General features: G+C 40.4%; 2 protein-coding genes across 2 annotated transcripts; both read left to right on the forward strand.

Moving 5' to 3' along the window:
• Positions 1–4531: 4531 nt before the first annotated feature.
• Positions 4532–8344, forward strand: LOC124280928 (enoyl-CoA delta isomerase 1, peroxisomal-like). The gene is made up of 4 exons (XM_046716919.1): positions 4532–4865; positions 6343–6521; positions 6700–6835; positions 7691–8344. Exons 1-4 carry the CDS (start codon positions 4735–4737, stop codon positions 7941–7943), a joined length of 699 nt encoding a protein of 232 aa, XP_046572875.1. The 5' UTR covers positions 4532–4734; the 3' UTR covers positions 7944–8344.
• Positions 8345–13731: 5387 nt separating this feature from the next.
• On the forward strand, positions 13732–22989 carry LOC124280929 (lysophospholipid acyltransferase 7-like). The gene is made up of 8 exons (XM_046716920.1): positions 13732–13963; positions 15767–15893; positions 17139–17298; positions 17984–18135; positions 18594–18802; positions 19170–19352; positions 20931–22474; positions 22657–22989. Exons 1-7 carry the CDS (start codon positions 13752–13754, stop codon positions 21274–21276), a joined length of 1389 nt encoding a protein of 462 aa, XP_046572876.1. The 5' UTR covers positions 13732–13751; the 3' UTR covers positions 21277–22474; positions 22657–22989.
• The last annotated feature ends 4672 nt before the right edge of the window (positions 22990–27661 follow it).

Raw genomic sequence — 27661 nt, forward strand, 5'->3', positions numbered from 1 at the left:
GTGAGGCGTTAAACAACAATCAAACAAACACTCGGTAATCTCCTGATGAAGAGTAAAGAAATAACCCTGAAACGTCGTTACAAAAATTTAAGTAGTTAAAAGTTTCATGTCCATTGCTAGGAAACATATTACAGGTATATCTAAGCATGCCTGAGTGAATGCTGCGCGTTCCACGGGGCAGATATACTACCCATCCAATATAATTTCTTCACTAACTTGGGGGAACCAACTGCAAACCTCATGCAGATGAATTAAACGAGGATCATGCATCAAATTGCTGAAAGGCATGTGAAAATTATTGTGCATGTGAACAGCTGCGTTGTGGTGTAAAGATGTTTTAAGAATTCGCCAATTTTCACTGAGTTTAATCATTTATTAAACTTATAACAATAATCTTTTCGACGTTACGAATTTGTTTTACAATACATCAGTTCATTGGTAAACATTACCATTTAACAGTATGAAATATTTTGCAAAATCTAGTTTAGAACAGTTGACTCAAGTAAGTGGCTACATGTACACTAGTGAGTCTAAATTTTGGATGGGTAGTATAGATCGATTTTCATGATGTCAATCACGGGATTGTATGGTCCAGACTCGATTACATACAGACTGCCGCCACATGGTTGGAATATTGCCTAACTTCAACTTTGTTAACAATCGTAATTTTGATTGGATATGTTTATTCTATGGAAGTCGATAGATACATTACATTCTCTTCTCTTCACAGATTGTTTTCTGTAAAGCAACAGAAATGTTTAGAACAATCAAATTTGGGTAAAACACCATCGGGAAGGGAGCGAAGGAGTCTGTGTTGAAATATGGATGGTGTGCATTGTCCCCAAGATGAAATCACAAACCGTCACCAACAACAACCCGAAGTGTGTTATTTGTAAGATAAACTGTGATTGTGGACAGAGCTACGTCAAAAATATCCCGACTCATCAACACCCGAGTGGAAGAACGTGTACATCCGTTACCAAGTCCGATCGAGAGAAAATCCGCCATCTCGGATCAAACCAAACCCCAATCGCCAGGGGCGTAGCTACCATTATTAGAAAAAGCCCGGCTTACACATGATTGTTGTTAAAAAGGGAAAGCCCTCAATACTGTCTAAATGTAAAGCTTTGCAGCCTATCGGGCTTACATGGAAAATTTGCTTCCTACGCGCCTGATCGCCACTATATAAGTTTGTTCATGTTTGCATTTTGAAATAATCAGCCTTTTGGCGTTTAAATTGTCCTCCCCGTAACGCCTGGAGGTCCTTCCCAGTACATCCACAGTACTCCTCAACCAAGCCCAAGCTACTGTGTAAACATCTCTTCCTTTCTGAACTACCTCCTTAATTTGTACATCTTATCTCACTGGCTTTAATCAACTTACTGCCAAACCAATTCAGTTGTTTTCTTTGTTACACTCAGTATACTAACGTAAAAAGTAACTACATAACATACAATTACATAAAAAAGTTATAAAAATAACCCAAAATAAACGTGTAGCAAAGCACTTTGCATGAAATTTGATGTCACGTATCGAGCGTGGCACGTGTACTTTGTGCACAATGAAATTTCCCATTTTTGCATGCTTTTTGACACCTGAAGTTCATACACCTGATTTTGAACATTGAAGAACAGTTGATTATTCTCTTGCTTCTGAATGTTGTGGAACATTCATTTCAGCCTAAACTGCGCGTACGTGATGTCACAGCTTACAGACATTCAGCGTCTCCGCACCGTGGGTATGCTGGAGACTGGAATGGCCCCAAATGAAGTGGCCAGACTTTTGGTGTCCATCGGAACACGATCTCATCTCTATGGAAACGTTTTCAACATAATGGGAAGACGAGAGGTTTGCCTCGGGCCGACCATCCACGCGTGACGTCACGCCACGTCATCAACCACATGCGGCTGGAATCAATTCCAAACTGCTAAGCCTAAGACCAATCAGTCCAGAACTGTACGGAATCGACTGAGGGAGCATCACATCCGGCTCCGGCGACCTGCAATATGTCAAAACTTGCTCCAACGTCACCGACAGGCACTTCTTGCCTGGTGCAGACAGCATCTACAGCACACGAGACAAGATTGGGACGGTGTTTTGCTCACTGATGTGTCGAGATTTCATCTGGACAGCTCAGATGGAAAGGCAAGGGTGTACAGACGACGAAGTGAACATATGTTGTTCAACGTCGACAGTTTGGTGGCGAGAGCGTTATGGTATACATCCCATTTACGGACAAAACTTGTTATTGTCAAAGGCAATCTGACAGGTCTGCGATACAGGGATGAAAGCATTGGGCCTCATGTCCAGCCGTTCATTCAAGACGTAACTTCACGCTTCAGTAAGATAATGTCCATCCCACTATCATGTCGATCGTGTTGTAATTCCTGAGACAGCTGAACATACCGATACACCCGTGGCCAGACTTTTCTCCGGACCTGTTCCCTATCGAGCACGCTTGGAGTGAAATGGAGAGACGTTTACGTCAAGCCCAGTTGGTTCAGACATTGACCAACATACACCTAGCTTTCTCTAATAGCTTAATGTCGTCTATGCGTCGTCATTGTCAAGCCTGCGTCAAAGCCAGTGGTAGGCACATTCGACACTGAATTTATGAACTGACTTTGACACATCTCTTCAAGGTTGTGTCACGATGCCTTGTGTCAAATCATACAGATATTATCCTGTCAACAGTTAAACGTTAATGAAAGAAAACACCACAAATCATGTTATTGTCTTGTTTTGCATTAAACAATGGTAAAACATCAATTAATACACAGTTACTTTGTTCCACCTGTATATTACAGTTTTCGTCCTCTTTAAGTTCCACCTGTATATTACAGTTTCCGTCCAACGTGACGCCATGACTGACCGCACACTGAAGCAGTTACTTTGTTCCACCTGTATATTACAGTTTCCGTCCAACGTGACGCCATGACTGACCGCACACTGAAGCAGTTACTTTGTTCCACCTGTATATTACAGTTTCCGTCCATTGTGACGCCATTTGCAGTTTTTGTTCCACCAACAATACAGTTTCCGTCCAACGTGACACCATGACTGACCGCACACTGAAGCAGTTACTTTGTTCCACCTGTATATTACAGTTTCCGTCCAACGTGACGCCATGACTGACCGCACACTGAAGCAGTTACTTTGTTCCACCTGTATATTACAGTTTCCGTACGTGACGTTTCCGTCCAACTGAACAGTTATTTTGCCTATATGTTACAGTTTCCGTGACTGACCGCACACTGAAGCAGTTGTTTTGTTCCACCTGTATATTACAGTTTCCGTCCAACGTGACGTCATGACTGACCGCACACTGAAGCAGTTACTTTGTCCCACCTGTATATTACAGTTTCCGTCCAACGTGACGTCATGACTGACCGCACACTGAAATTAATTAGTTCCACCTGTATACTACAGTTTCCGTCCAACGTGACGCCATGACTGACCGCACACTGAAGCACAACGTTAACGGTTCTTCTCCTCATTTCTGACTAGAAAGAAACTAACAAAACGCAGATTGTCAGAAGTTTTTTTTATTACTTTCAGGTCACATTTATGCGAAATCAACGAATGTCTCCTTCCTAATATATACTGCGTACTCGTATCGGTGAACAGGCTATCATGCCCGACGTCGCTTACCGATAGTGATGTCATACGTGCGTAGTGCGTACAAGTCAACATTATGATGCATGCATATTTAGTATTTTCACTGAAGTGAGATTTATGAAAGGAAATACACACTATCAATCCATCCTGCTACGTACAGCTTCAAGTAAAATGAATGCGATGTCATGTGTAGATCAATGTGCATGCTGTTGATCACTGGAATATCTGGTCCAGACTCGACTACTTTCAGACGGCCGCCATATAGCTGGAATATTGCTAAGTGCATTGTAAAAAAATATACATAAAATATATAAAATTATACAACTAAATAAAAACAAATAAGGTAAAATGCACATTCCGTATTTCTTACATGCCTTTTCATTCAAAATTCCACTGGGGTATCGTCTGCTTTGGGACTAGACAGAGACAAGTCTAAATGAACTGACACCAATGACGTCATAACCTAAGGGGGATAAGTCTGGCCTGTTTCACTCGGAAAACAAGGGCCTCCTGGCATGACATTTCAACACTTAAATTAAACGTTCTGCTTAAAGTATGACAAGTATGGATGTGTATTTACAAACATTCATATTAACTAATTCTAACATTCCGTTTGGTTTCACTTAAGAATTGTTTCGCGTACACTTCCCCTTTCAAACTGACTCTCACTCATTCTATCACTCACTCTATGCCAACAGCAAGATCTGAGATATTTAGATGTTTGTTTGAACAAAGTATTCCGATTAAGAAATGGCCGAATTGAACCGATGTGTGTGGTGAGACTTAGAGAAATACACATAAAAGTGGTCACTATTCTTTCACTTTCGGGGCTGAGGCGTAGCTCAGTTGTTAGCGCGTTCGCTCGTAACGCCGATCTCGAAGATCCGGGTTCTATTTCCCACATGGGTACAATGTGTGAAGCCCATTTTTGGTGTTCCCCGATGTGATATCGCTGGAATATTGCTAAAATCGGCGTAAAACTAAACTCATTCACTATTTTCACTCCCACGTGTCTTGCAGTAGTTCTTGCAAGGTCATTGTTTCCCCTCACGTGACATGCGCCATGCCGTGACCTGAAGAGCTGGAGCAGGCTCAAAGTCCGCATTTCCACCGACAATGTCTGGCTCTTTGGTCGAAGTGGAGTTCACTCCAGATAACATTGCCGTCATTCACATGAAGGGAGAGCACAACCGTTTTAATGCAGAATTCATTGACGCTTACTGTGGTGCTCTTGACACGATTGAGAGGTATGCCGAGTAAGATGCCGATTATAATGGGATTTCAGAATACCAATGTCTGCCCTGTTAACAATTGTTATTGTGTATTGACCGTGGATATCCCTTTATGACACAGGTTCCTGGTAACTAAAGAATTGTCTTGGTGATATTATGTCCCTAATCTTGTCTGAAGTAAGCTGGAATATTTCTGAGGGCACTTCTGGTCGTTGCAAATGCGTGTCGTGGAGAGAAATCGGGTCGTGGTCCAAGGGAGGCAACTCTGCATGGAATGTGATCACATGCACGTTTCCACTTTACATGTAAAAACGGAGCCACACCAAAAGTTACTGGTCAATGAGTGCCAGAACGGCCTAACCATTTCTTCAAATGTGATTACACTTAGAGCTATTTTTCAAAATAAAATAAAAATAGTTCTTCAGTTCAGGCTGAAATTAAAGATGTTAGAACCGTGCCTGTTGTCCACCAAACTTTTTTTTCAACATTTATATATTCCCACTAGAAATTTAAATGGTGATAATTTTTACATGAGGGTATACGTACCGTTCAAAACTTTGTAAACAATAGTCACCATACACAATCAAGGCAATTAACACACAATCTCAAACAAGTGATAAATCGTCAAAACATAGTGACCATCTTCCTTTGTGTTTTTCAAAATATAGTTAACATCTGTTCCTTTGTATTATGTTAGAATTTGTCTTCAGCAACGCATGCTTGTCGTAAGAGGCGACTAACGGGATTGGGTGGTCAGGCTCGTTGATTTGGTTGACACATGTCATCGTATCCCAATTGCGTAGATAAATGCTCATGCTGTTGATCATTGGATTGCCTGGTCCAGACTCAATTATTTACAGACCGCCGCCATATAGCTGGAATATTGCTGAGCTCGGCGTAAAACTAAACTCACTCACTTTGTCCATATGGATTGAACCGCCTCCGTGGTGTAGTGGTTAGAGAGTCCGCTCGGAGAGCGAAAGGTCGCGGGTTCGATCCCCGACAGCGTCATACCAAAAGACATTAAAATATGGTACTTGTTGGTCCCTGCCTGGCGCTCGGCATTAATGGGTACACGGACTGGTCGGCTCGGAGTCAGTATAATGTGTCTCAGTGGGGTATTCATGCTTCACTGCGGCATGGTATCTCAGTGGGCTAGCACTATAAAACCAGCTTCAGTCTGGGCTAATACAAGCAGCCGCACATACACATACACACGCATGCACGTCGTCATATGAGCGAAATATTCTCAAGCACGACGTTAAAACCCAATTTCACCTCACCATATGGATTGAATTTTAGTGATTATCAAACTTGACCTGTGTTTGTTTATGACTTGCTTGGTTAAATACATTTTAAATATCAATTTTTTCAAATTCAGCCATTGACCAGATCCAGTTGCCAACATATTCCCTGGCAACGAACGAATTTTAAGAGATTAATTATTGTTCGGAGGACACGCATGAATGACGTCGAATGCGTTCTCTTGCAGTAATCCGTCATGTCGGGCACTGATAACAACGGGGAAAGGACGTTTCTTTAGTAATGGCCTTGACCTCGAGTATATGATGTCTTTAGAGGGAAGTGAGACGTCAAAATGGATGACCAGAGTCCAGGGCTTCCTCTACAGAGTCATGACATTTCCTATGCCAACAGTTGCTGCCATCAACGGTAACCCAAAAACTTTACGTTGAAAACATGAGTTGAATTGTTGTAGCTCACCTCGAAAACGTCATAAAACGCGGATATTTCAGATTAATATCTACATGGACAGATATAGATATGTTAAGATGCCAATTTACAAGACAAAGTTTCGAGGTCCACAATGACGGCGTCACATCTTTTGCAGGTCATGCGTTTGCAGGTGGTGGGTTTCTGGCTATGTCGCACGACTTCAGGGTGATGAAGAAAGGCCAAGGCTGGATCAGCTGGAACGAGATTTTCCTCAAGATAAGGTTCTCTGAATTCCTTCTGGAAATAATCAGGTATGAATACAAGGCTATATGGTTCATAAAGACCCCAGAAATCAAGAGGACTACGTGTTTTCTCCTCACCAAATCCCAATCTCGGTTAAAGAAAGTCAGATTGGTCTTAGTTGAAGACTGATCATGCGCATTCATAATGAACGCCTGCAGCTGTTTCAGTGGAAGCCAGTCAATAGTTTTCAATTAAAGTCCATTAACCCCCTCTCTCTCTCTTTCGAAAATGACTAAAGACCACATTGAAATTGATGTTTTGCATTGGCAAAATTCGAAATTCATGGATCCGCCTATATGCATCCTCCAGTGGATTCACTGTTCTGCATTAGAGCCATGTCTCTCACAATCGACCGTTGGTAGTCGTGCAATGATTCTATTAAAACAAGAGACCCTGTGATGTACACATTGTAATGAGGATGTAATTGTGGATGCACATGATCACAAACTCTAGTGACTCCTTTTGACCGGTGAACAAAATCACGAACGACCCTTCACTGTCTATACACTTGCATCTTGGGTTCATATTATTTTATCAAGTATTTTGTGGGACTTTAGGACCATAGCCAACTTACATCCCTCACTAATGAAACTTATTTTGTAACGCGGGGTTTGTGCAAAACTATAACCAGTTAATGTGGTAGCTGAGTGGTGTTACCCTGCCTGGTGCTTGAGTTGGATATCTCTGTTAAACTGCGACAAAATCTCATAGTGCGGGGACTATATATATCAGGTATTAATCTGGATGAATACAAGCAGCACCACAAAACACACACACGCACACAAGTCCAAACAAAGCTAACAGAACCAGTTCAAGACGTGGTTTATAACACTCAATTTGACTCCATGTGTATTTCACTGCAGGTGCAAGATACCCCAGGGATCTGCCCAGTTACAGGCTGCAGTTCTAGGCACAAGGTTCACTGCTGAAGAGGCGGCTAGGTACGGCATCATCGACCTCGCAACTGCACCGGAGACGCTGATGCAAGATGCAATGACACTGGCGAAGAAAACATTGGGACGTCAACCGTACGACCGCGTGACGCTTGGGCAGTTTAAAGCGGATATGTACAGTTCACTGAAAGATAAAGTAACCGTTAGAAGACCTCGATTGTAAACACAGAAATGTTAGTCGCTCGGGACCAAAGAGGAAAAACTGTTGTAAACTTGGAAAACCGCTAAATACACCCTTTATATCTATTTTGTGTGTAGATTGTTTGCCGTTTTGTTTTGTTGAGTGTGTGTGCACTTGTTTGGTCGGGACCATAGAGGAACATCTGTTGTAAACTTGAAAAACCGCTAACTTCACATTTTTATTTGTATTGTGTGTATGTATGTGTGTACTTTTTGTTTTCTGTGCATGGGTGTGAGTGTTTGGCCGGGAACTTAGAAAACTGGGTTGTAAACTTAGAAGATCGATTAATACACACTTTCTGTTTATATGTGTGTGCGTGAACATGTATTCGGATTATTGTCTGGATTTTGTATATATGAAATATATCGCAGTCAAGCAGTGAATACGCATGTTTGTTGTAACTTGAAGTCAAGATTGGAGACGAAGTCCGAACATTATCACCGACATATAGGACAGATACGCATGATAGCCGACACCTGGCTCCAATCTGAACAACAATGTCGTGTATGATTACATGGGTCTCCTCCAATTCCCATAAGAAGACTTCGTCTGTTATAGGTCTGTTATAGGTCTCTAACACGGATTTATTTGTCAAAACATGCCTTCATGAAATGATATATCTTCCTTACCAGAATAATTCCTCTCAAAATAGTCAAAATTATTTTAAATAAAATATTTTAGGAAAAGAGGTTGACCATATTTTCTTGCATTTTGAAAAGGCAACAAACTTGAAATGGCCTAAAGAAGAATGGACAATGACATTGCAACGTGGCCATGTTTATTAAAATTATGATGTGCAAAAGGCCTTAAATCGGTCTGTTGCTAGGGTTACATCCAGTATCTGAAATGAACATATGTTACAGCAAAAGTTCATTTTAATAAAATATCATGAAAAGGGAGCCCAGAGACATTCTTCATTTTCCTGAAAGTGCAGAAATGTAGATTTGACACATATGATAGACTTGAAAGGCTGCGCTGAATTTATTACTTTCAGTGTGTGTATAGGCTACACTCTTGTCTACAGGTACTTGTCTAATACAGGTATTGCCAGGTTCCTAGAAACTGTTCTAACTACATACGCCTCGATTGTATACAAGGACATATAGTTCTAATCACAGTCTATAGCCATTCTCGAAAAGTCCATTCGCTGCCGAGTCTCTGAAATTATTTAAGTTTGACGGAACCAAAAAAGAAGACGGGGACAATCGGAGGCCATTAACCTCTCTGCATTGGGGACTTGGACCTGAGGGGAATTCAGACTTATTCTATTCCATTTAAAGGATTTTGGCATTACGGATGGTCTGGGTTGTCCCAATCTGGCCACGACATGGCTTCATATTTCCTTTACTCGTATTTCACCCATGACACCTTGACTGACCGCTGTTTTGATTCAGACACTACTGGCTGCTCGCAATACACATTTACAGGAACTAGCGATGTCGATCTTACAGGTTTCAGGGTAGCCACACAGTAGTGAGTCAGTTTAGTTTTACGCCGCACTCATCAATATTCCAGTTATATGGCGGCGGTCTGTAAATAATCGAGTCTGGACCAGACAATCGACCGATCAACAATTTTAACATCATGAGCATCGTTTACGCATTTGGGAAGGGATGGCATGTGTCAACCAATTCAGCGAGCCTGACCACCCGATCCCGTTAGTCGCCTCTCACGACAAGCATGGGTTACTGAAGACCGGATCTTCACGGGTAGCCACACGTACAGTAGACACGTCAGACATAAATAAATAAATGCTTGTTGACACATCCCCCTCAAAGATTGTACGTTCTTGACTGTTTAGTTTATCTCATGGCCTACATGTATAGTCAATGCTTTGATTGTCTTTATGATAAACATAACTTACATTGCTGTAAGTTTTCGTACCTTGTTCTGTGAAGTCACTGACTTGCCCTCTTATGAAAGTCTCCGCTTCGTATACATACGCTGTCCTCGTGCTTTTGTTTTGTTTTTTGTTTGTTTGGCCCAGTGTCCTGGCTATATGTGGTGGACAGTTAACAATCAAACTGGTCCCTGACAAAGCAGCACGCTGTCTGAGATGGCAGTCAATCAAGCAGGACATTTACCATGCTGCATTGCACCCATGTTTACGGGATGTCCTCAAGCACAAAGGGTTGTTACATCATCCTGTCCACATTCATGGCGCAGAGCCGTTATGTCCATGCTGGCTTTAGGCTAGTCTCTCGTACAGACCCTGAAGCAAATATATCCAAGAAAGCCCACACAAGTCTAGAAAATGTGGCAAGTCTAGATTTCCTCAGCTTCTGAAAATGAAGAAAGTCTCAGGGCCCCTTTTCATTATATATTTTTTTTTTACTATGAACTTTTTTCAGTAAAATATGTTCATTTCAGAGACTAGTTGTTAGTCTAGCTTTAGGCCTACACCCCATTTCTCCTACACCACTATCAAAACAAATTTAAGGATGAGTGCACATAACACAACCACCTTCAAGCCATAAGGATAATGAACTCTTCCAACAAGACAACAACAATGAAGATGACTTTGCATACTTTGATATGTTTCAGCATTTTATACATGCAGCAACAATAGAAAATATTGTATACTTTGATATACATGATTTGTATATTTTGATATACTATATTTTAACACTTCAAAATCATTGCAGTTTAATTAAATGTCCAAAGGCATCCAGAAACTGGATCACAAATCTTCTGCCAGTGGCAAGCTGCAGCTTCAGTCTCTCAATTCTGGGATCATTCACGGTCTCTGTCCGCACGAGCACGATGACTCATGGCACCACCAAGACCAATCTGCCTTCTGAATCGTCTGTCAGCTGTTCGAAGGCTAGACACGCATCATGGGATTGTATCGCTTATCGGAACATCCCAGATACAGTATTCAGTTAAATTACAAAAGGTTTCATCTGCAGTGATCTCCCGAAAAGATGTTCCATTAGTTATTGAGAAATTATAAGTTCCCGTTAACTAATATGTCAAAAGAGATAACTCATGCTTCAACACCCAAACATTCACTGTGTCTTAATTTGTGATGACGGGTTAGACACGATGGTAATGTCAATTCCTGGACACATCAAAAGCGACCGGTCCGGATGGGATAGGAAATAAAGTACTTAGATATACCGCAAATAGTCTAACATCCATACTTACGAAATTATTCAATTTGTCCCTTAGCCTGTCAATTTTTCCCAGTCCATGGAAAGAAGCATCGGTAATACCTATTCACAAGAAAGATAGCGTACATGAATGTCCTAACTACCGCCCTGTCGCACTCACATCTTGTTTATCGAAAGTCTTTGAGAAATGTGTATTTAAATATGTATTCAATTTCTTAAGAGATAACGACTTAATGACAAATTTACAATCAGTATTCATGCCAGGAGACTCCACAACAAATCAATTAACCTTTTTGTACAACTTTATAGCCAAAGCTCTTGACGAAGGAAAAGAGGTTAGAGCAGTCTTCTGCGATATAAGTAAAGCCTTTGATAAGGTCTGGCATAGAGGAATTATTTATAAACTGAAAACCTATGGTATCCAAGGCGAACTATTACAATGGTTTGAAAGTTATTAAGAAAATAGAGTACAACGGGTCGCAATTAACGGCTATAAATCTGACAAGAAAACTGTACTAGCTGGAGTACCTCAGGGCTCTGTCCTTGGACCACCTCTTTTTCTGATATACATCAATGATATTGTATGTGATGTTGACAGTAACATTCGTCTCTTTGCGGATGACACCTCATTATATGTTATCATAGACGATCCATCAGTTGCTGCTACCTGTCTTAACAAAGATCTAGATAGAATTTCACAATGGGCCCGTAAGTGGCAGGTTACATTTCATCCAAATAAAACCGAAACTACTCAGTTCTCACGTAAAACGAAACCGTCTCTAAAACCGAACCTATTCATGGACGGAACAATCATAAAAGAAGTCAAAAGTCATAAACATTTAGGATTAACACTCCAAAGCGATTGTACGTGGAATGATCACACTAATGATATTGTACGTAAAGTTCGCCCTATGATCAGTTGTCTGAGGAGTTTTAAATACCGATTATCACGTAAAACGTTGGATATTATGTATAAATCCTATATCTTGCCAATTTTTGACTATTGTTCGCATATTTGGGATAACTGTACTTCTGAGCAATCGCGTACATTAGAAAATTTACATCTTGATGCTCTGAGAACTATATGTGGTGCCGTTCGTGGCACAAGTCATAACAAACTTTATAATGAAACCAAATCTCAGTCCATGCAAGATAGAAGGAATTGCCAGAAGTTAACTTTTTTCTATAAGATGTACAACAACCTGTTGCCAAAATATCTTTGTGACCTGATCCCAAACTCCGTCTCCGGGACTACAAACTACAGCTTGAGGAATAACTCTGAAATACAAGGAATTTACAGTTAGCCTCTTATGCTAAATCCTTTTTACCTGCCACAATAAATTTATGGAATGCCCTACAAAATTCCAAAGCGTCATGTAATCTCACAGAATTTAAAAACCTAAATACAAAAACTGAAAATAAGATTTACTTTGACCTTAATTATGGCACTCGTTTTTGCCAAATCGTTCACTGCCGCCTTAGGCTCGGATGTAGCGACCTAAACGCCGATAAGTATAACAGACATTTAATAGACAGCCCTTGTTGTTCTTGTGGACATCAGAGTGAAAACGCCCTACACTATTTCCTCACTTGCCGTAACTATACTCGGATAAGACTTAATATGTATTTTTTACACTACCGGTTATAACCTGGATACCATTCTTAAAGGGAAACAAAGAACTTACTCCCTGTGTAAACCAGAAAATAGTTGAATCCGTCCACGATTATATAACCAAGACACAACGCTTTAAATTTTCTCAGGAAAATAATTAAATTTACTCAACAACCTTCTCATGATTGATTTATATTTCCACAATGGCTTGTGAGACACACACAACTGTAACTCTCTAACTTATGACTACTTAGAGAATAGTTGTATTTCATGTAATCTGTATATATTTATATATTTTAAAAATATTATATTTATGCAATGGTCAGTATCGATGACGTCAAATCCTCCATTTTCATGTTGTATTATATGTGCATGGGAGCGGTGTTAATATAAGCAGTAATGCTTGTTCACCAATCCCAATTCATCTTCATGAATAAAAATATGTTTAAATCATGTCAATTCCTAATTCTGGATTAAACTTTGGAGGATGTTTGGTTTAATTAGGAGTTTGAACAAGTTTCTGTATTGTGGAGAGCATGCCGAAAAGAGGGGTCAAATCGAGAGTAAGAATTAATTTCATTTAAAGCGCATTTATATAGCTTTACCGTTGATAGTATACACTCCCTTTACACCTAGTTATATAATTCTCTAACACTTTGACAACCGCTTGTCACTTGCTATTTATTTAGAGGGTCAAACGAACGTTATTTATTCACAAACAAATTACAATAATATAAACCGTCAAAGCTAACTTTAGCTCAAAACAGTTTACAGTGTAAAAATTCACTCAAAGTAATTCAGGGTTCGGCTATCCTCTGTGTGTTATAATTGCATTTAAAGCTCACCCAATCAATAATGCAATGTATTGGGTACTAGCACTTGTCGTGGACACCTACGCAACATTACATGCAAAGTGACGTAGAGACCATCCTATCTCGGCAACACGTGTTCTCCCAGCAGTGCGAGGCACTAACTTCTATGAAAGGAGCTTCGATGCGGATGTCATTTTCCTCACAGCGATAACTGTGTTGGCAGTGCCAAGAGTTTGAGCGGAAATTAGCGAAAATGGTGTCGGATGATACCGTCTACGGGGTTCTTTTAGTATTTTCGGTCGCGTTTGGACTGTACACGAAGAATCTTAAAGGGGCTGATACTAGACAAACCGTATCTAGCATAGCCGGATTTTGTACAATCCTGATTATATGCCATTTACACGTTTTCCACTCAATTATCACCGTAATTGGAACTTGTGTCGTGCTGAAATGTGTGCCTCACCGGTAAGTTAATGTTGCATCACGGTCATTTGTTATATCCGTGTATGTGTACTGTAATATGTTAATGTTCTCTAGTGATGATTACACGCTGTCGGCGAGGCGCTGTCACGAGCTTATAGCCGCTGCCGCTGTATCACTATCACAGTATCAGCCTTGCCATTGCACCGACATAAGACTTGGTAAAGCAGATAAGAGGATCTCAATCAACGCTTGAGCAGGGGTTTTCCGGATTCAGGAAACATTGTTATAGTGACATCAGTAGATAACAATGCAGACATGGTGGAAATCATCAAGCAGAGATATGTGGAAAACATCAAGCAGAGATGTGTCAACAGTCGGTTTCCATACTGTGCTGTGACATGACACCCCAACTCCCACCATACCCCAGACTCTAATTGATTCCATATTTACATGTATATTTTCGTATCATGAGTTTTCAGGACACTTAAGAAACATTCGTTGTTATCTTTCCAATCAAACATCTCAGTAACGTATAAAAAACTAACTTTTTCCTTGTTTGTGTGGCATTTTAGAAGTTGAAACGTACAATATAGGACAAGTTTTGTGTCGATAACAACTTCTTTATTAAACACAAGCCATTATTCAAGAACTTAAATGTCTGTGTGACACAAATATCCCTGCCGTGGGAAAATGTAGGAGGTCCAATCGAACCCATTATCCGAAGATATTTCATGTGTTTATTTTATCAAATGCAATGATTTTGAGAAGAATGAATTTAGAGAGTGATTACACAATGACATTTAGAAAGTGTAATCCCATATATAACATATGTTACAATGAATTTAGAGGACACAGCCTATACTGCTAATTGGCTCACAGAGGCTCCTGACCGTTGCCATTGCTTCACTGATCTTGCAGCATCTTTGATTGTTGGATCAGTTAATTGTGTTAGGGTAGGTTACCAGGGACTTTATTGTTAGCTGTTGGATCCGTTAATTGTGTTAGGGTAGGTTACCAGGGACTTTATTGTTAGCTGTTGGATCCGTTTTCCAATCTAACATCCATTCACAATCCTCTGGGTAAGTGATTAGTTGGGGCATGTGCTAGGTGTTCAATTAATCTAATGTAATTTGAGGTGGTAACTTGGGGAGGGCTGCCATGATGCCGATGTCATAGAGTTAGAACATACACTATACTTCAGTGCTGCATATGCATATGTGTTTTACTGTTATGTACGATTTGATCTGTGATAGTGTCTCGTAGGCCATATATGGCCGGATGGTATACTTTTTAACTGTTTTATCTGTGTGACACTTGTTTAGCAATATATACCATGTGACACTTAAATAAAATATTATTTTATCTTATCTTATCTGTAATTTGTTGTAAATCCATTCCATTGTTGTGAAGTCTTTTAGCGGCATTTAGAAGTTGTATATAGATGTCCAAGATATTTTTTTATGGATTTAAGCTTCTTTATTCTTTCCCACACAACATTTCGACAGTTCACCTGATGAAGGGATCTGTAATGGTCCCAAAATGTTGTGTGCTAAAGAATGAAGAAGCTTGAATCTATAAAAAATATCTTGGACATTTTTATGAAGTTTAAAAAATAAAATGGCTACTTTGCATAAAGGTAAACAATTGCTTTGTAAAAGAGATCTGTCTTTTTGTGATAGTGGCAAGTTGTTGATTAGTTACATTAACTTACTTAACAGCAAGCTAACATTGATCCTTTGCATTGTGCTAACTGAAATCACCAAAAGTGTGCTTGGAAAACTGCTATGTTTCTAGAATAAATATTCATAAATCTCGACATTTTTGATAATCTTTCTTTTTTTTCAGGAAATGTCATATTGCATGTTTCATTTGGAGTTTTGGATATCTGGCAGTATTTCGCACTGTTCATCTTCTGGGAATTCCTGCACCACCTCCTCTTTGTAATGCTGTGCAACTGTTCCTGACTTTGAGGGTTTGTCTTTAGTTATCCTCCGTGTTACAGGGTATAGTATGATAGCTTTATGGTTTAGCTGTCAACTCTTTGTTCCCAAGATTTGTTACCATGAATACAATGTGTTGAGTCCATTTCTGGTGTCACCCAGTGGTGGTATGGCAGAAATAATGTAAAAAGTGGTATAAACCTCATTAACATTCTCACTTACATTTGAAAAAGAAATATGAAACATATTGCAACGTAAAGTGTTGTCTGGTTATTTTAGATATCACGGTGACAAAAAGAGTGTCACACAATAAACATGCTCTATGATTCCAATTATATTGATTTGTAAACAGTTTGCCAAATTTTAAAGCCATTTATTAAACTTTGGACATCTTGCACATTTTCAACATTTTAACATTTTAGCCATAAAGCCCATTGAAATTGTTGCTGTTTGAGAGAGTATGTATCATCAGGTCTTTGACAGTCATCTAATTTCGATCCCAGGTCATTCAAAACCAACTTTACAGCACAGATTGTCTAACCTTGATCGATCTAGCAATTTTAACTATTATCCATCTGCCTTTATTACACAGAATCATATTTTCTTCTCTTCTCTTGGTTACTTAGAATAGTCACCAACAACACTTATTGAAATAAAGACTTAACGCATAGACTGGTCAGGCTTGTTGACATGGTTGGGCTTTACTGTACATTCTGCCCTCATGTAGCTGGAATAGTGTTGAGTGAGACATCAAATATCAGCCAAAAAACCAATACAAATCAGTTTTACTCACTGTACTAGTGTCAATATCAAAGACAGGGAAAGAACATGTGAGAACATATAGCTTTCATTTTTCACAACAGTTGTCACAATTTCAGGTTTATACAAACCTGTAAACAAGATAATTTACCCCCTGAAATGTACATGAATTCTGCATCGGCCCTCATTTCTATTCCTCATATGACGTCACAGAGACGCCCCGCTCTGATTGATTGAAATTTTGTTCGCGGGTGAGATTTGTGCACCGTTGTCAAAAAGGTCGATTTAAGTTAATTAAAGATCGAAATGAGTATTTTTAATGACAGGGTTTCATTTGTAACGATACCAATTAGTGATTTATGTATTTGTACCCCCCTAGAGTATATGTGATCTATAAAACAAAGCATTGACCTTCCAAGATTTACTGACAGTTATAGCTAAGGGTAACTGAAAACTTGTAAAGACATTGAAACTGTTGAAGAATGTCTTCCTATCATCTTATCAAGATTTGGTTGCAGATGATTGGGCTGGCCTTTGAAATCCATGACAGCAGGATGGCTGTGTTCAAGGAGGATGCCACACAGGAGGAAAAGAGACTTATAAAGAAGTATGTACATATCGATCCAGACTTCTCAGACATCTTCTCCTATGCCTACTGCTACATTGGAATGATGACAGGTTGGTATTTCCCATAGCCCTCGGAATTTTTGGGGAGTATTGGTGCGTTGTGATTGATATTGTGTGGTCATGTGACGATACAAACATGTAATTTAGGAGGCCAATTTATCATGTCATGATACAAGAAGATTTGTTTTAATATATTAGGTCATGTTATGTTGTTTGGACAGCATGTGAGCCCACTTGTCTATGACAATGCTTTCACGTTGTAGAGTTGTGTCCCTTGGGAGGGCCAGGATGTTATGTTGTGGTTGTAAAACCCTGTTCACCCTGATCATGTTTATGTGTTTTTTCTCAACGTAGTCATGCTCATGGATTTCTTCAAATTAGTTAAGGGTCTGAGACTTGCGTCACTTCTGCCCTTTTTGCCAGATTCGGCGGACATGCTGTGATATAACTGGAATACTGCTAAGAAAAGTGTTGAACTCACTCACTCATGAAATATGTTATAAGTATTAGTTATGACAAACTATGTTTTGACTGTAGTTTTGACATGGGTCTGTTGTGATTCACTTTGATGATAGAATAAGTGTTTCATGTCAAGTGTCAATGTTACCTTTATCACAAATACAAACTGAAGTATAAGGTGAATTATGAATCTAAGGCATTATTTATTAGCCTTGTTTTCACAGTTTTGGACTGTCACTAATGTTTTTGTGACCGTGTTATTGGCTGGCTATTGCAGGACCGTACTACAAGTATCGGACATATCAGGACTGGCTAGAGGAAACTAATATGGAAAACATTGCCACACATACACCGTTCTGGAAGAAAGTCAAGCCAGTTCCCATCATTCTGGCATGCTTCTTGGCCTTCTCTCACTATTTCAATATCCAGGTATGATATTTCTTTGTGACGGTAACCATGCATATGAAACCTCTTTGTCTTGTGCTTGTTGGAGCTGGAATATGAAGATAAGGACCCATTCCATAAATTGATTGGGCACTAAGAAGACCATAAGTCATCATCGACTTACGATAATCGTAGCTGTATGATCACTTTGTGGAAAGGGGCACAGATAGTTAGGACTGATTGTATGTCATTGATGATGCAGAGCATTTTCTAAGTTTTCTTGCTGATTTGCCTGACTGGGATTCAATTATTTGCTGGACACAAAGTTTTGAATATAGCAGACTGCACTGTAAAACAATATTCACTCACTCATTCAGCTTAATTGATTTGATATCATATTTGAGATAATATAATCATGGATTAGTATTAGATATTGATTGTCATTTTCCAGTCTTTTATCCACGTGTCATTCCATTTTTCATTTTGTCGTGAATTTCTTGCAGTATGTGGAATCAGATGAGTTCTCTGACCACCCTTTCTGGTTTCGATTGTTCTACATGGTGCCGATGTTCATCATCTTCCGAACCCGCCTGTACATCGCATGGCTGCTGTCAGAGTGTATGTGTATCACCTCAGCTCTCGGAGCATACCCAGTCAAATCAAAACCCAAGTGTGGACAAGGCCCAACCGATCTCAAGGCTCTCGAAGAAATGTAAGTGTAATGTTTTTGCCCTAAATAAGCTAAAGGAGAGATAATGTGTATATTTATCATGCAGGAAAGTCTGGCATAATTTCCCAAATCAAACCATGAATATTCCAACTGCGGGTGTAAATGATGTATATTGATGATATATCACTGCATACCCCAATGTATCATTGTTATATGTGTCATGTATGTGATATTAATCATGATTTATACCTTGCATAGGAGTTGTATTGTTGTCTGTATTTGTGTATAGACTTTGTTGTAAACTTGAGTAAAGCACATGTGTCATGAGTTCATACATATTATCTTATCTCATTTCCTTAAAAAAATAGATTAAAAGTTCCTTGATGGAAATGTATTTATGTGACTTCAGACAGAATGAACCTGACAAGAAATCTATTGAGTACAACTTCCAGTCTGTGTACAATCTTGACATCTATGGTTGTGAGTTGGCAACAACTACCAGAGAGGGTCTTCGCAGCTGGAACATGACTGTACAGTACTGGTTGGCTACATACATCCATCGTCGCATCCCGGCCAGTCTCAAGGCCTACAGGTACTACAGCCATGTTACAGACCCTCATCATGTCATGGATTACATGACATCTGTTACATGTTGATTCCCATGATGAAACAAAAATATTGTAATAGTCATAAGAACGAGGGTGCTGATGCCGCGCAATACTCCCCACCACAAAGGGGCATGCTCAGAAGGCACACAAACAACACAACATTATTACCCTGGATAACCCGCGCTTCATGTTAGGCGCCAGAAGGTTATTGTCACATGATTTATCCCACCGGGTACCCATTTTTCTGCTGGGTGAACAGAGGCAATTTTGAACAAACTCACTTGACTAAGGTGAGACCACATGTATCACATGTGTTTCATTGTGGGGCAGGACTGAAGTCCTAGAAACTCTCAGGAGTCAAGCTGCCAAACACAGTCCCCATCCAAGGACTGTCTGTGCTCAACGTTGCTTAACTTCAACTGATTTGTAACCTGAGCTGTATGCACATGACACAACACCACCACCGTGACGAGAACTATGCATAAATTAAAGACATATGCCGGCATCAGTCTGTAAAAGAACACGTTGTGTAACCAATAACAACACGGTGTGTAACCAATAACAACACGGTGTGTAACCAGGTGTGTTACCAATAACAACACGGTGTGTTACCAATAACAACACGGTGTGTAACAAATAACAACAATGACATGTAATTGACAATTGTATTCTAAAATTAACTAAGTTCATAAATCATTACAATCACTACATAGGTATTACTTTGACAGTACAACATTGTGGTAGTACAAATTAATATAATACCAGATCAGTGATTATATAGCAGTAAAGAGTAAAGGCAATGATGGTAACAGTAATCCAACTTGGAAGAAAGGGCAAAGCACAGAGTATCCAGGGTGTGATCCTCACATATAATACTGATATTCCTGTGACATTAGATGAGAGATAAGAGGCAATAACTCACTCCCCTAATATACCCAAGAAAAGAAAAATGGTAGAAATTTCCATAATATTCTCTGCATGAGAGGAGGTATATAGTATATAGTACAAGTCTAATTATAGAACACCATTGCCTTCATCACTGACAGGTACAATGGATAACAGGTTAAACATTGTAGCAGAATGTATAAAACTGCCTCATAACACTTCACAATCAAATGACATCACAATCTCTCTGCCTGTGAAGCTAGTTTTCTGTGCATTGCCTTCAAATGACACTTGGTTGCTTCTGTTTACAAATGATAAAGTTATAATACTGAGTGTTGATGATAAAAATCTGTGCCCGGTGTCTTTTACATAATGTGACATAAGCTCTCAAAATAACAGTGCTGGGCAGGGTTAGAAATATTCTGTTTTCTGCGTCCATCGTAGGGTAAGTAAACAATTCACCCTGAAAGATTTGACATGATTAGATAACAATTCATTACAAGCTTTTAGAATAGTAAATTCACAATTTTTCTGAGAACTATAATATCAAATTGTTACCTTTTATGGTGTTCTTGTAGCAACTAGGACTGTGAGGATGCAGGTGGGCATCAGTACTGTTGGTGTGGTTGTTTAAGGTTGACACATAGATTCTACTGTTTCCATTATAATCCTTTCAGGGTGTCTATCACGATGGGCGTGAGTGCATTCTGGCATGGCATCCACCCTGGCTATTACCTCAGCTTCTTGACGGTACCACCGATTCTCATGGCAGAGGCAGCTATGTCCAACGCATTCCGCCGAGAAGCGTCTCCACGACAATTGTGGCTGTTCGACTGGGGATGCTGGTTCTTCAAGATGAGGGGGTTTGACTACATGTGTATGGGTTTCCTCCTGCTGCGGTTGAACTCGACACTAAACTATTGGTGGTCCATCTACTTTGCTGGACATGTGGTGGTGGTTTTGTTTTTGGTTATTGGAAATGTTTTTATGAAAAAGAAAGGGAGTGAAGTGAAGAAGGATTAGATTTGATTGAATACAGAGATTATGTAATTCCAATGAACTGGTCCAGTATGACATGCCAAAAAGTTCTAAACGTGATATTTGAAATATGGCCACTGTTAAACTCAGGGAACAAGACAGTAATTAATGAAGTTGGAAAATTAACTTTCTTTATCCTGTTATCATAACATGATAAAATGATTGGACTTTTGGCTCTAAAACTGTGGAGGTAACTTTTCAGAATAAATGTAGGTAATTAAACTTTCCAAGGTTACAGTGACACAATAGAAATTAATGTTGAAAAACATATGTAATTGGGCATAAGTAGAGAAATAGCAGGTCTTATTTTACAGTTTGATTGTGACTGTTGCTAATCAAATTATTGGGTTCTTAAGATAGAGCTATTGTTATGTTACACATGTTAGAGTGATTTGTAGTATATTGTGTAAACAATACTTGTTAATTTTTTCCAGTCGGTTTATTAACAGGTACCATTATGACATATATATATATGTATGTGATTTCCATATTTTTTACATTTTTAAGCTTTTGAAAGTTTTCTTTGATACATATCTATTCATTTATGTGTGAGTTGCATTTCAAACATAATTCTTGTTTTCAGTTGAAAGTGATTTAGGAGTACCTGTACTTTTACATTTGACTCTCTTCTAGTTGGAGTTGATTACAGAGCTAGTAAGCCATGAAGCAGATTGAAACAGATACTTGTAAAGTTATGTGTTTATAAACATGCTTTAATCTTAAATAGTGTACAGAACAATTAACACTTTAAGGGCCTTGACTCTGTTCAATAATGTGATATGTGATTGCAACACCACACTTTCACATAATGAGATGTTAGCAGCCTTGTAGAATGGGGACCAGGTCTTATTGGCCTGGATGTATTTGGTATTCAGTGGTTTGGTGTGTGGTGCTGATGTGAAGAGATTGAAGCTAGAATTATGGAAACTGAAATATGTTCAGTGTATGTGATGAGCTCGTAAATTGTTGCTTCCTCTGATTAATTGTGTTCATTGGGAAATGAAGAAATCGTATGATTTAATAACATTGTAACACATCTGAAATTTTCACTAATTACTAAATGAATAGAAATGTATCTTTTCTTATTATTTATATGGCATTTAGTAAAGTTTTGACTTAACAAGTCATTTCTGTTTTGCCAGTTTTATCTAATGGTGAACAAAGTTATCTCCCCCCTGAACAGGTAACACTGACTGTCTGACTGAGTTTGGTTTTACGCCGCTTTTAGCAATATTCCAGCAACATCACGGCGGGGGACACCAGAAATGGGCTTCACACATTGTGCCCATGTGGGGACTCGAACCCGGGTCTTCGGCGTGACGAGCCAACGCTTTAACCATTAGGCTACCCCACCGCCCCGAACAGGTAACAGGAATCTACTCATACAGACAGATAACTGAAGGATATATATTAATTGAACACATGATCTGGCATACATCAGTTACATGTTTTTAAGATAAATAATTTCCTATCCAGTCGTACAGCCAGTTTGTCGATTAATAATGCCTGTCAAAGACGCTAGTCATTTATGTTTCTGATTACTCAAACCTCCTTTCAGGAGCTGATTTTGAGCACTGCCATAACACTTCCTCCTTCATATACTGACTGTACAAGCATCTCAGCCCTACTTCAGCATCATACAACACAAATACTGTAAGATAACTCACAGGAGCTGTAAATAAAATATACCCCATCTAATTGCTAGCACTTTTCAATGTGGGGTTGGCCAAGGTCATCAATGGCAAACAGGCATAACACGGGCTTGATGGCAATGAACAAATGTGGGTAAACTCATTATAGCACTTAGGTGTAAGTGTCTGGAAATGAATGAGGATTAGCATGCTGACAAGTGCACTCAGTTCCAATTCTGAACAGGGATTTAAGCATCGAATCCCCCCCCTTGACTTTTACAGCTATCAAAGACTCTAGCTCCCAAAATATGGTTTTAATTTTTGTGATCTGTGTCTCATTTTGTAGCTAAGTCTTGGCTTGAAATGCGTGTGTAGTTTTATAGGGATATTTACAGAGAGTCTTGTTCAATTCATCCTTTTATATAGTACTAACACCCTGCCAGTGACAACATATAACTTGATGCCAGTTTTGGTGTTACAAGCCCCTGGGAGATATCTGAAAGTCTTTGAGAAGCCGTGTCTTTGTCTGGCAGTCTGTGTTGGTGGAGTCGGGATGCCGGTATTCCTTACAGTTTAAATGTACATCAGGAGGACCTGCTCCGTGATGAGCCCCATGCTGGCTCTCTGTATCTGCATAATTTAGGAAATGAGGCATTATTGTAGAATTGTTATGAAACTTGTCACATGATTGTGTGAATGAGATAATATGGTACCATTACCATGTCATTGCCAAAGAGTAGCTATTCAGTAGAAGGACCTTCACAATATCATCCACAGCCCTGACTAAGGTAACAATGGAAGTAACATAGTACTGAGGGCTCCAGGTTTTACTTCAGGTAAGAAATGGCAAACATTAGAAAACATAAGAATATGTAGGTGTGAAAGTATTACGAGGTACTGTGATGTGTATTGGAACCATTCATCAGTACCACATTGTATTTGTAGACTCCTACTGTACATTGTGTATATGTCAGACTGTTCTGTCATGACATTAATCAACTATTTTACAAATTAATTTTTTTTAAACTTATCCTAACTCACGACTTGCACCTCTCTCTCTCACTTCGACTTTTAGTGGAACGACTGTAAACATTTTTCCATAGGCCTCCTTGTCCATTCGCCCATGCACTCCATGCTGCTCTCCTTAATTAGCTTCCTAGTTCCTAATGAAGCTTGCAGCATGCTCCACTAATTGCCCACGTGACTACCTTGAATGATCATTCTCTTTCTTGTCGCACGACTGTGTGGACGTGCTGTATATTAGGGACATTATTTCACCCTAACACCATGGGGATAATCAGTCAAGGAAAAGGAAAGTTTGTGCTCAATGCAAGACGAATTATTCGTCCCTCGACCCTCACTCGTCTTGCAGTGACTGTATTGGACAATGTAACTGGAACAAACGATGTGGCAAGTGTAATTCACGAAAAGATGAGGATTTTAAGGCCTACCTTTGTGTTTGCTCCCGGAGAATCGCCGATAGGGACAGGAAATCAACAGAATCTGATCCCACTCCTGCCAAGCGTATCAAGTTACAGCGACAGAAAATCATACCTTCATGCAAGAGAAGCGACGTCTGTGGTTCAAGAGGATTTTATGGACGCTTCATCAGATTCTTACTTATTTGAGGACATTCGGCACCTATTACGTACGCATCAATCACCTCCTTCCATAGCGTCAGATCACTCGCGGGTGGTTGTGATCGATAATTCATCATTGCCTGTCCCATCTACACTACCAGGGGACCTTAGATCGACACTATCATCATCCAGATCATCGGTACATATCTCCTCGACTGTCTCAGTTTGTTTGGAGCCTGGCCAACAGCGTTCAACCAGCCAACTGTCCCCCCACAGTTCATTGAACCGGACGGAGCTGGCTACAACAGCGTTGCTGGGGGACGTTCATCTTGAATCAACACTTCAGGTTTCGTCACCTAATCGCCGATCCAGATCACCACATCATTCTAGATCACCACTACGATCTAGATCACCATGCCGATCCAGATCACCAGATCGATCCAGAGCACAACTACGATCCACATCACCTGATCAATCCAGATCACCAAACCGATCCAGATCACAACATCGAAGTAGATCATCGGACCGATCCAGATCACCGAATGGATCCAGATCACAACTTCGAATCAGATCACCGGACTGATCCAGGTCACCGAATGGATCCAGATCATAACTTTGAATCAGATCACTGGACTGATCTAGGTCGCCTAACTGATCCAGATCACAACATCGAAGTAGATCTCCAGACTGATCCAGATCACCGGACCGATCCAGATCACCAAATCAAGCCAGATCGCAACTGCAAACCAGATCACTTGATCGATCCAGATCACTTTATAGATACAGATCACAATCACAGTTTCCTGTTAGTGCATCGAATCGATCCAGATCACTTTACAAATCCAGATCATCTTACCAACCCAGGTCACCTATACGATCTAGATCACCTTACAGAGCCATTGACCGATCGGGATCACAGTACAGATCCACATCTCATGGCCGATCCTATTCAGATGGTCAAACCAGAGCTCCAATCAGAATCAGATCACCAACTAGAACTACAGTGCCCCGGACTAGTTCTTTATATCATACCGGATCACCTAGCCATACTAGGGAATCGAGATCACCGGCTCACCAACCTACTTCGGTACTTACCATGTCGAGATCTCGATGTTCGGGTGATCATTGCTCTGATACCACTAATAGGCCTACAGTCTCTTACGATGTTCCGCCTACATGCTCTGAGAATCCTTCGACTCTAGGATCATCACTGAGTCATGGGAACCTGATAACAATCCCACTCCTACAGCGACTCAGGATCGAAATATGATGATCAGGGCCATAACCTCAGCCTGGACCAAATACAGCCTTCTACTCCAGCCTGGACCAAATACAGCTTTCTACTCCAGCCCATCTGGCTTAGGTAGCACCTGGCTCTTCATCTGGTCCACCTCCTGAGATTGATCAAGTCCAAATAGCCATGCCTGCATCTCCCGCTCACTCTGAGTTATCTACCCCTGGGGGTAGCTTTGCAGAAGTTGAGACACCTCAGGTACTCGTTTGGATTGTTGAGAAGCTCCAACTTCCCTTGAGTACTTCAGCAGATCCTGTGGACCAGCTTCAGACTCTGCAATCCACAATAGGTACGCTATTAGACAAACTCGCGATAGAGCTCCTAGGTCCATCACCCGTCACTCCAGGATTCTACTCCCCAATCTTCTTGGTTCCAAAGAAAAATTCCAACAAACTCCGGCGCATCTTCAATGCCCTATTCCTGCTTCCACCACCTCACTTCAGTATGGTGTCGATCAACCTTTTACGCACCATCCTGAAGAAGGGAGACTTCCTCATCAGCCTAGATCTTCAGGATGCTTATCTTCACGTTCCGATACATCCAGAACACCGGAAGTACCTTTGCTCCGTGTTCAACTGGAATCACTACCAATGGAAAGTCCTACCATTTGGAATTTCCACGGCCCCGTGGCTTTTTTACCCGAATTACCAAGCCCATAACAAGCTTCCTCCACTTTCAAGGGATCACCTTCGAAAGCTACATAGACGATTGCATCCAGGCTCAACAGGATCCGATCGTATTGCTTCACCAGCTACAGTTCACCACCACGCTGCTCAGACAGTTAGGGTGGCTGTTGAACATCGCGAAATCGGAACTAATACCGATTCAGAGACTCCAATTCATCGGAGCACTGTTCGACACTCATCAGGGGATGATGTTCGTCCCTCACGACAGGTGGATAGAGATTAAGCGATGCATTCCTCCAGTGCTGTCTCAGGCGAGAACCTTACGGCAGTGGCAGGAGCTACTTCTGACGTCAGCTCAAACCTTAACGTACAGAGGCCAGCTCCAACTTCGTCCGATACAGCGATTTCTACGCCCGTACCTTCAGGCCAACAACCCCAAGGAACTGATTTGCCTTCCAGAACCACTTCGTCCAGTCCTTCAATGATGGCTCGATGAACGGAATGTCTGCGCCGGAGTCTCTATGATGCCCTTTGCACCGAATCATCACCTATTCGTCGATGCATCCCTCATGGGTTGGGGAGCTCACTTCCTCGACCACCAAGTGGCCAGGTTGTGGTCATCCGACGAACGGGTATTTCATATAAACGAGCTGGAATTCAAGGCAGTAATTCAAGCCATCACACATTGAGCAGCAGACCTTCAATCAACCAGTCTGTTGATCCAATCAGACAATTTGACAGTGGTTTGGTATATAAATCATCTAGGCTCGACAGGCTCGGCGAATCTGCTACAATGGGCGATCTGCTACAATGGGCGATCAGGTTCTTCCATCTCATCGACTCACTCAACATCGTAGCTAGAGCCAGACACATTCCCGGGGTAAAAACTGTGATCGCCGATGCCGTGTCCCGATCCAACCGACCGTCCTCGACAGAGTGGAAGTTACTGCCCCAGATCTTTCAGTCGATAATCTACCCATTATCAAGGCCTCAAATAGATCTGTTAGCCACAAGGTTCAACAACCAACTTCCAAAGTTCGTATCACCAATCCCGCTGTATCGGCCGAAGTTGGCTTGGGACCTCGACGCGTTGGCATTATCATGGGAGGATGCAAGAGAGAGGTGCAAGTCATGAGATAGGATAAGTATATAAATATACAATTTATATTAAAATTTCCAAACTTTTCTCTTTAACTTCTTTTGAATATTTACTCAAATTTCACCATTTTTTTCACAAAT

This window comes from Haliotis rubra, unplaced genomic scaffold, assembly GCF_003918875.1.
Source record: "Haliotis rubra isolate DU_JTF1 unplaced genomic scaffold, ASM391887v1 Scf276, whole genome shotgun sequence".
NCBI lineage: Eukaryota > Metazoa > Mollusca > Gastropoda > Lepetellida > Haliotidae > Haliotis > Haliotis rubra.

Excerpts from the sequence above, each read along its gene's own strand:
- LOC124280928 (XM_046716919.1), top strand. The coding sequence starts at position 4,735 with ATGTCTGGCTCTTTGGTCGAAGTGGAGTTCACTCCAGATAACATTGCC. Across the intron at positions 4,866-6,342 it reads GCTCTTGACACGATTGAGAG|TAATCCGTCATGTCGGGCAC; the intron begins GTATGCCGAGTA and ends GTTCTCTTGCAG. Across the intron at positions 6,522-6,699 it reads AACAGTTGCTGCCATCAACG|GTCATGCGTTTGCAGGTGGT; the intron begins GTAACCCAAAAA and ends CATCTTTTGCAG.
- LOC124280929 (XM_046716920.1), top strand. The coding sequence starts at position 13,752 with ATGGTGTCGGATGATACCGTCTACGGGGTTCTTTTAGTATTTTCGGTC. Across the intron at positions 15,894-17,138 it reads AACTGTTCCTGACTTTGAGG|ATGATTGGGCTGGCCTTTGA; the intron begins GTTTGTCTTTAG and ends ATTTGGTTGCAG. Across the intron at positions 19,353-20,930 it reads GCCAGTCTCAAGGCCTACAG|GGTGTCTATCACGATGGGCG; the intron begins GTACTACAGCCA and ends TAATCCTTTCAG.